Here is a 10,045-nt window from a genome sequence, read left to right on the forward strand (position 1 = left end):
CTGTGTGTTCTCTCCCGGCTCCCCCGCTTGCCCGGCCGACTATGTCATCCTATCAGCATGGCAGGAGTCGGCATGAAGTGAAAGGTGACCGTGGTCTTTGATGGCCCTGTGCGGTTCGCAGTTGCAGCTCACCTTCTACTGTGAAGTATAAGTGATGAACTACAAGGAGAAATGTGATATTCTCGCTAGAGCGCTGCCAACATCCCAAACATTTAGAAAAGAACCTTAAAAAAGGGCATAAGTACCCCCGGTACAATGGGACTTTGTAGGCGAACAAGCAGAAAAATCATGCACCATAAAATATCATTTATTTAGAAAACAATTTTTTAAAATGTATACATGTGATGTCAAACATATCAACAGTTTGTACAATACATTACAGACAGAATTGTGCTTGAATGAGAAATTACAAATTCTGGTGAAAGTAGTTTTTCTCCTTTTAGCCTTTTTTAGGAAAATTATCCCTTCCTCAGAGGCATTGTAGGAGAGGATGCAAATACATTCTGAAAAAGAGCAAAAATGATGATGATCTCAACACAGCATTCCAAGGCAACATCAACATTGTAGCAAATACTGTAAGCATGTCCACCATACATACAATACAGTGTCGGTATGTATGGTGGACATGCTTATGTGCTACAATGCTCTTTAGCTATTAACATTATAGTAGCAGTTGCAACATAAACATATACAGCACATACAACTGTGATAGCCTGGAGTTTTCAGCTACAATGTTATGTAAGGGAGGGTAGCCTTCATCAACTGAAGAACAGCTGAGATTTCAATCAAAATCTTAAACCCACTAAGGGCCACATAGGAGTAAGGGACGCATGCAGTCCAAAAAACACCAGTTTGATGTGCCTGCCTTAGATAAATGGCATATATCAGTCCTTACTATATGTAAACCAGGGGTCAAGTCCTGGGGAAAAAGTGTGAGAACTCCCACCCAAGATCCACTCCCCAACCAAAAAAAATAAAAAATTATACGCTCATATGCATAATTACTAAACCGCATGGTGGTTTTTTTTTCGATCCACTGTACCTTAGTAATCCTTTGTTACTGGCCGCTTCCTGTATATGGATTCATCAGGTAGTGTGTGGGTATTCCGTCACTTCCTCGATGCCGCAATGTCTCCTGGGAGCAAGTTCTTTCTAAATCCCGCGATAACTCGTGGCAGACCTCCGCAATGTCTCCTGTGAACAATGACAAAAGCTCCCAGGAGACATTGCGGCATCGAGGAAGTGACGGAATACCCGCACACTACCCAATGAATCCATATACAGGAAGCGGCCAGTAACATAAAGGATTGCTAAGGTTCGCCTGCCCCTGACAGTGACTCGAGCTGGGCATCGCCGCTTAGTGAATGATTGGCTCGGGCAGCTCGGCTGCTCTAGTCCTGCAAAGGGAACTGAGTTCCTGCTGTGAAAAAAGTGCAGGAACTCCGTTCCCACGCGTTCCCGCAGGACTTGAGCCCTGATGTAAACCATTTGAGGCCCTATCTTTAAACATTGTGTGATTTAAATTTTTCTGTCCAGGTATTTAACCAAGATGGCGAGTTCATCTTAAAGTTCGGTTCAAATGGAGAAGGCAATGGACAGTTTAATGCACCAACAGGAGTAGCTGTAGATTCCAATGGAAATATCATTGTAGCTGACTGGGGAAACAGCAGAATACAAGTAAGTTCTGTATAATATATATATAATATATATAATAATTATTGTGCTTTTTGAAAATACAATATTCTTTACATATCTGATCTGTAATAATCAAATTTGATTAAACTACAAACCAGCAAGAACAGAAAAATCTTCTGATAACAAGTGGATTGTCATCTTCTGAACGTGTTTAGATTCAGAATGTTCCAGATGGCTGGTTTTGACATTGTCTAAATATATTCATGCATTGATATGGATGTAAATGAGATTGAAGCATGTAATACATGTGTAGTTAATTATACAAAACCAGCGTGCAAACTCTCCTTATATTGTCCTCCAACACTCATGCTTTCATGCTTAGAATCAGATCTCCAAGGGACATTTTCACTCTCCTGATCCTAAAGAACAGCACTGCGATGTATGGATCTTTATGGAACTGCCTGTTTAAAAAATAGATTTTTGTTCACATATCTTGTGATCATTGCTTATGAATGATCTTGATGCCCCAGCAGTGGAGGCCTACAATATAGAGTTATGTTAATTAAACTGGCAGAGCTTTCTTTCATGTAAGCACACACATTTGCTGCCAATGTCAGCATGAATATTAAATTACCAATATGTCTCACATCTTTGTGACATTTTGCGTAATTAACTCTAATATCTCATGCAGAAAAAGGTAAACAGAGCTTGACTGTCAAAGCTCCAAGGTGCATAAAGGTGAGGTAATGATGTAAGCAGGGTGGAGGCTCTTAATATAGGAGAAACGCCCTACCTTATATTAGGTGCATGAGTTATTACATTCACAGAGAGCCCACCACCACCCTTCATAACATTCAACAAATAAGGCATAATGTCAGCAACAAGGCCTCAATTGATTTCATATTGCCCAATTGTAGGCTGATTAAAGGAGGTATACAAGCTTTCCAACAGGGGAAGGGGAGGGAAAAAAAGAATATAGTGGTCTCTCGCTCAGGGGAGTCCTACCTGTCCCAGTCACCCCTAATGGGATCATTCTGTGCCCGGCCAGGCCCCCCCCCCCCCAATCTGCCTCCTCCAATAAAAGCATTCATAAGTAAATTAGTAGGTTTAAAAATTTACTTCAGTGCACTTCTAGCGCGTACTTACAAATTCAATTAGGCCTATAGTGTTGCCAAATTGTTTTTATAAAAACCCGAATATAAAACATTGCTTCTGCACAAATTAAAGACCTGCAAAATATGTTGGTAAAAATCATTAAAGCTGCAAATAACTTGGTGTCCCAGGTCCATATTGGCAAGTATATTTCAAGGAGGATGCCCTGACTGGAAGTTCGTATTTACAGCATACTTTAATAGTACAGTAAAACTTTGGTTTGAGAGTAACGGTTTGAGAGCGTTTTGCTCTTGTAATAAATTGCGACTTGATATACAAGTAATGTCTTGATATAAGAGTAGTATCATGTCACAACTGAGTATAAAAGAGAAGAGGGGCGCCTCTACGTGTAGCAGGTATAGTTGCATTTAATGGAGGTACAACATTTAGCAACTCACATGGTTGATGATTAAAAGAGGCACATCTAAGTATGCAGGGCATTCGGGGTAAAGCTGTCATCACCACCATCGAGGTATCTTCCCTTCCACTCTGTGCTCCATGAGCTCTTCAAGCCTTGCTTTGATATCGCTCTACTGCAGGGGTAGTCTTCCCAGTCATGATTGCAGACTGACAGTGGTGAGAGCCGGCAGTGAGGAGGATGGTCTTTGTGGACATTTTTACCCCAGATGCCTGCATACTTGGATGTGCCTCTTTTAATCCTCAACCATGTGAGTTGCTAAATGTTATACCTTCATTAACCACTTAAGACCCGGACTATTATGCAGGTAAAGGACCTGGCCAGTTTTTGCGATTCGGCACTGCGTCACTTTAGCTGACAATTGCGCGGTCGTGCGATGTGGCTGCCAAACAAAATTGGCATCCTTTTTTTCGCACAAATAGAGCTTTCTTTTGGTGGTATTTGATCACCTCTGTGGGTTTTATTTTTTGCGCTATAAACAAAAATAGAGCGACAATTTTGAAATAAAATTCAATATTTTTTACTTTTTGCTTTTTGCTATACAAAAAATTTCCCCCAAAAATATATAAAAAAACATATTTTTTTCCTCAGTTTAGGCCGATACGTATTCTTCTACTTATTTTTGGTAAAAAAAATTGCAATAAGCGTTTATTGATTGGTTTGCGCAAAAGTTATAGCGTTTACAAAATAGGGGATAGTTTTATGGCATTTTTATTAATAATTTTTTTTTTTTACTAGTAATGGCGGCAATTTATTTTTATTTTTTTCGTGACTGCAACATTATGGCTGACACATCGGACACTTTTGACACATTTTTGGGACCATTGTCATTTTCACAGCGAAAAGTGCTATAAAAATGTACTGATTATTGTGAAAATGACAATGGCAGTGAAGGGGTTAACCACTAGGGGGCGCTAAGGCGTTAAGTGTGCCCTAAGAGAGTGATTCTTACTGTAGGGGGGCGTGGATGGACCTGTGACGTCAGTGATTGTCGTTCCCTATAACAGGGAACAGACGATCAGTGACACTGCCACAGAGAAGAACTGGGAAGGTGTGTTTACACACACCTCTCCTCGTTCTTCAGCTCCAGTGACTGATCGCAGCACACCGGTGGCGATCGGGTCCCGCGGGCGCGGTCACAGAGCTTTGCCGTTCGGGTCCGCGTGCGCGACCCACGGCTGGGCACTTAAAGGGCAACGTGCCTGTGCCTAGCTGTGCCATTCTGCCGACGTATATCGGCGTTAGGTGGTCCTTAAGTGGTTAAATGTAACCATATTGCTACACTTGGAGGCGCTTCTCTTTTATACTCTGTAGCTCCTGCTGGATTTTGCCTCTAATCCCCTTGTGGATGGACATTTTATGGTTACAGATCTGGTAACATTGCTATAATCTTTTTATATGGAATATAAACTGAAGGATTTATGAATAAATGGTTGTGGAAATTTGCTTTGATATACAAGTGCTTTGGATTACAAGCATGTTTCCAGAACGAATTCTGCTTGCAAACCAAGGTTTTACTTGTACGTGTCTTTCTTTTGTCTGCATTGAAACTTTGAAATACATTTGCATAAAATATTCTGGAAATGTTCTCACTATAATGCCCCATGACAAACGCAAAGCAAGTCACAACTGGCCATACATTGTGTGTTTTTTTTTGTTTTTTTTTGTTTTGTTTTGTTTTTTTTAACCAGTGGGCTGAATGAAAGAAACAGATTCCTCCTTTTGCACAAATGAGGTAGTAGAGGAAATTCACCACCAACACATTGTACTCTGACTGCAGCACCCACAGCGGTCAGAATGCACTGTTCAATAGCTGCAGCCGCTGATTGTGAATAGATTTTCCCAACATGTCTCTTCGACAGAAGGCGATTTAAATGGCTAGTACCTATTATTATAGTAGCCTGCAGCATTTTTTATGAACATAATACAAAATTGTTGATCTGTAAAAATTAGTATCAGAAAATCACAGTTATAAGTTTCAGGTCATACAAAGATGAGATGAAACAAATCCTCCTACAAAAAGTTGTCCCTGTTTATCTGAGACCATCTCTCCTGTACAGCCTTCTAAAACACACAAATCAAATTATTTTCAAATTTTTCTCACTAGAGAGGCGAGGATCAGTGTGTTTGTTTTACTAAATATGGAGAGTGCAAAATCTGGTGCAGCTTTGCATGGAATCCTGTCCGCTTCCAGGTTTTATTTTCAAAGCTTAAGAAGTTAGACGCTGATTGGCTACCATGCATAACTGCACCAGATTTTGCACTCTTCAGGTTTAGTAAATCTCACCCACTGAAACCTGAGACCTGAATGGAGGAAAAGGACTCATGCCCCTCTACACCGAATACTAGCCTATGCTGTGCATGGTTCTGTATCAGTCACCTGCTGTTTGCTGGGGGTGATGAGGCCATCACCTGGTAATCTGTGGTGGTGGTAGATCACACATCCATCCTATGATGGTATGAGAGAGACAAACCTCAGCCTGGGCTGCCGCCAGGAGATGCCTCCAATGTGTTTTGCTCCACCCCCGGAGCTTAGTCATTGGGATCCCCATGACTAAGCTCTGGGGGCAGAATGAAACACATTGGGGCGTGGCCTGGTGGAAGCCAAGGCTGTGGTTGTCTCTCTCATACCACCATAGGACTCTGTGGATGTGCGGCACCAGGGATCTTTCCTCTTATTCTTCCCGTGACTACAGGAGCTGGGACAAGCTCTATCACTTGCGGCAACCACTGCAGGCGTGCCAGCATCACCCACATTTAGTGGCACACTAAACAAACCATGGATCTTCTGGGACAAATCACAGGTCCCAGAAGGCTGTGGGACCATTCACAATGTGCAGTGGGAAGCCAGCTGTGAAGCCACAAGGAGTCACAGCCAGCTTCCAATAGTAAACATGCTGGTGCCAGGGACCAGATGACCAGTGAAGAACCTGCTCGGGTGAGGACGGCACTAAATCCCTGGACAGGCAAGTGTCTTTTAATAAAAAGTCAGTATTTGTAGCTGCTGACTTTTTTTTCACTAAGGTAATGTAGTTAAACATCTTTTGCCAGAAGATGTTTTAGAACATTATTCGTATACTGTGTGTATTTTGATTGCATATTAAACTGTTTTCCTGGATTTCAGCTTTAAACTATAAGGCCTCTTGCACACGGGAGTAAAAACCGCCATTTTTTTTTTTTACTGATTTGACCTTGTTCTCTATGGAACAATGCGCACAGCTGAGCAAATGTCAGTAACATATAGATGAGTAGAGAACTGCAAAACAAAAATAGAACATTTTACATTTGCAGTAATTTACTCGCATACGTGTGTTTACTCGTCAATAAGCATGTTTATGCGAGTAAATATAATTACATTACAACACTAGAAATTAAAATAATTGTACTCGTCTATACATTTTGCACACCTTTATATGCCTATACGCAAGATTACTCAGGCCTCTACACATTTACACATTTTGTTTACTTGAAGAATTTGTCAATAAGTTCCTGAGTAAACATCAGTAAATTAGGATGCCCGTGTACAAGATGCCTAAATATACTACAACCTCCCACCAGGAAATCCCTTGCGAGAAATAAACAATCTGTTTATGTCAAATTCTTTTTTTTAATCTTCAGGTTTTTGATGGAAGTGGATCATTTTTATCCTACATCAACACTTCTGCTGACCCACTCTATGGTCCCCAAGGACTTGCCTTGACATCAGATGGTCATGTTGTCGTAGCAGACTCTGGAAACCACTGCTTTAAGGTTTACCGGTACTTACAGTAAATGGACAGCCACAATTTTGTGGGATTTTCTGCACTGGATATGAACCAACTTCAGGATGGATAAAAGCATCTCCTCTTTTTCATCTGAAGTGATCGTCAAATGACTTTCCTTTATTTAAACTCCACTCAGCCATGTTTACGTTTCAGCGATGGGTCCTTTCTGTGTCAAATGTTTCATCGCTACACATTAAAAAAATAACCTTTCCATTGTAATATAGGACAATATTAATGTGTTAGAAGAGGTCTCTAAACACAATTGTTTTGAAAGGAAACTCATCTCGTGCACTTAGCTCTTAGGCCTCTTGGAGATCTATAATTTACAAATAGGATGTTCCTCATCTGATCTTCCATGTTCTACAATATCGATTGTTGTCACTCATTGTTTGCCCAGCACTGAAATCTGGAAGCCTTTGAGACATATAAATCCTGGTAGGTATTGTATTTAAGCATAGGGTAAATACAACCTTTTGTCTTTAATAACAGTAATGTAATATAGTTAATGTACACGTGTATTCGGGAGTAAAACTTTCCACTGTTGTCACATTTGTAACATTGACTTGCGTCTTCTCTACACAGCCATTTACAATGTATGTGCACTTCTATTTATCCTGTGAACATTATAAAGCATTATTAACTATGTGATGTTTCATTTCATGCCTTTTCCATTTTTTATACAAAGCGAGGAAAAAAAAGTACAATGATAACTTTTGATTATGAAGCTAAAGGGGGAGAGGGGGATTTTGATTTCAGGTTATAGTTATTTCCATTGGTGTAATGACTTTTTTTGTTTTGTTTTGTTTTTTACAGCCTAGGACGTATAACTGTCAGCAATAGAAATGTTGCATGCTTTTTTCTTGTGAAATGCTACTTTAGATACTTGCATAATAACTGAAAGAAAAGTGGGAGTGTTGCAGCTAGTAATAGATATTGCCACCTACAAAAAAAAAATAAGCTTCTGATTGGCTGCTGAGGAGGCAACACCCACACATTACTTTTTGTTCAGTTGTATACATGTACATTTGGTTAGTTGTATACATTGGTCCATTGTACATTATGTCACCCAAGAAAACGAGGGCAGTGTGGGGCCTTGCTGGATAAATAGCCATACGAATTATGGGCCAATGTTGCATTTCTTCAAAATTTGAGGTACTTTATGACTATTTAATTGCGCATATATTTTTATTTTATTTATGTGATTTGAGTCATCTTTAATACCATTTGATAGATAAAGTCAAAAAGATTAAATGTGTTAAGGCCAAATCTGCCTTTGTACAGGCTCTGGTTTGGACTATGTTCTGAATGTATTTATATCCATTCCAGTTTTTGTATACTTTCTAATTTTTAGCGAAAGAAACATTCGATTTGTTGGGTTAAATTGCTTGTTAAGCTAACCCAAAGTGATGTGTGCCTTCACCATGCAATCTTTCAGCAGAACCCTTAAGATGACACTTCATAGGAAGGGTGCCTGCATAAGATGGAACAAATATATTGACCAAAAATTAAATTACTTTTAAGTGGAGATGACAAAAAAATCCATAGTCTTGTATACATTCAGGTTTCAATGACCCAATTCTTTGTATTTCATCACAGCCAAAGATGAAGTCCAAATTACACATTTACGATTCATGAACAGAAATGTCATATTGATTTTAGCAGTCCAATAAATATGGTATAATATTAGCAGCTGTACAGTTAGGTATTCCTCCTAAAACCCAACTCTGGGCAAACAAAAAATGATCTCTTGCAGTGGGGCTGTGCCCACACTGCAGTGGTTATTTGCTTGAATTTTTCCAGGATCCTCCATTCCTCCCTGCAACTAGACCAATAGGGGTAGTGTCTGCAACCTGACATCAAGACCATAACCAGGTCCTTAGCCCTGCTCTGGAGAGACAGTCTATCGCTGGATAATGGGGGCAGCACCATCTGCTGGGGGAACAGAGGATCAGGAGAGTAAAACGGTTTCTCCTTCCCCCTAGACAAAAAGAGCAATTTCTAATTCTCATGTAGCTGGTCTTTAAAGCTTCAGTCTGCTTAAAAACAAAAAAACTATGCATGCACTGTGGGGTTGATTTACCCAGCAGGCAGAGTGAGATCAACTTTTTATGGCGCAGGCAAATATGTTAATATGGCAACTCCGCTGGGATGCTGGGAAATGATCCATGCCTGCTCCATAACCCGTGAGCTTTCATGATTGCTGTTGGATGCACTGCATTTATCTCTGTAGTTACAATGGGAGGCAAAGGGCTATTGCTTAGAAATTTGCATTCAGGTTCAGACACTTATTTTTTTCCCTTATAACGATATTGTAAATGACATGCAATCCAGTAGTTGAAAAAGCTTTAAGAGCAATTGAAGGATAACAGTCCTTTAATAATAGCATGTTCATTGGTATCCCATCGATGTTCTGTATGGAGCATATCACAAGGAATGACTTTCTTGTTAGGATATGTGCAACATATTAGATCTGCTTTATTTAAACTCGCATCCCGACATTTATATTTTTGTCTCTTGACTTGTAGAGGGGGCAAATTAAATTATTATTTTTTCTTGCTCATAATGCTGTATCCTTTAAAAGATTGAAACCAATTTTACTGATGTTAATATTGACATTACATTCATTTTTTTATTTTCTGAATGCCACTAATGTAACCCAATGCGTGTGCCTAAACAATCGTTACTATGCTATTTCTAAAATTGCTGAAGTGAACATTATAGATAACATGTGAAGCTGGTACCTGATTTTCTACAATAGTTTAGTGAAAAAGAAATTAAATATTGAAAATCACTAACTTGTGCTTGCTGTATTCCTATCTATGCTTTTGTGAGTGAAATCTTTAAGGATAGATACACGGTTTCCTAAATATATCCAGACAGATTAAAGCAAGTTTGCAAATCTAACATTTTCCTTGCTCTCCAAGTTCTTAGAACTGCTATCAAGAGTACTGTCAATTTAGATTTCTGTTTGTTTTCCTTATTGACATTGTAGTCTTACAAGAGCTTTGAGCTGTGAGGCTCCATGCACACTGGGCTTAAAAAAAAGTCTGTTCCCTCGTATAGAGCATTTTTATAC

General features: G+C 39.6%; 1 protein-coding gene across 3 annotated transcripts in view; it reads left to right on the forward strand.

The window, feature by feature from the left end:
• Nucleotides 1-9,013, forward strand: part of TRIM2 (tripartite motif containing 2) — a 110,100-nt gene extending 101,087 nt beyond the window's left edge. For all 3 annotated transcript variants that reach the window (XM_040331938.1, XM_040331947.1, XM_040331930.1), the window contains exons 11-12: nucleotides 1,537-1,677; nucleotides 6,824-9,013. In XM_040331938.1, the coding sequence (XP_040187872.1) occupies nucleotides 1,537-1,677; nucleotides 6,824-6,976 (294 nt within the window). In that variant the 3' untranslated portion in view covers nucleotides 6,977-9,013. The remainder of the gene's footprint in view (nucleotides 1-1,536; nucleotides 1,678-6,823) is intronic.
• The last annotated feature ends 1,032 nt before the right edge of the window (nucleotides 9,014-10,045 follow it).

This window comes from Rana temporaria, chromosome 1 (assembly GCF_905171775.1).
Source record: "Rana temporaria chromosome 1, aRanTem1.1, whole genome shotgun sequence".
NCBI classification, from domain to species: Eukaryota; Metazoa; Chordata; class Amphibia; order Anura; family Ranidae; genus Rana; species Rana temporaria.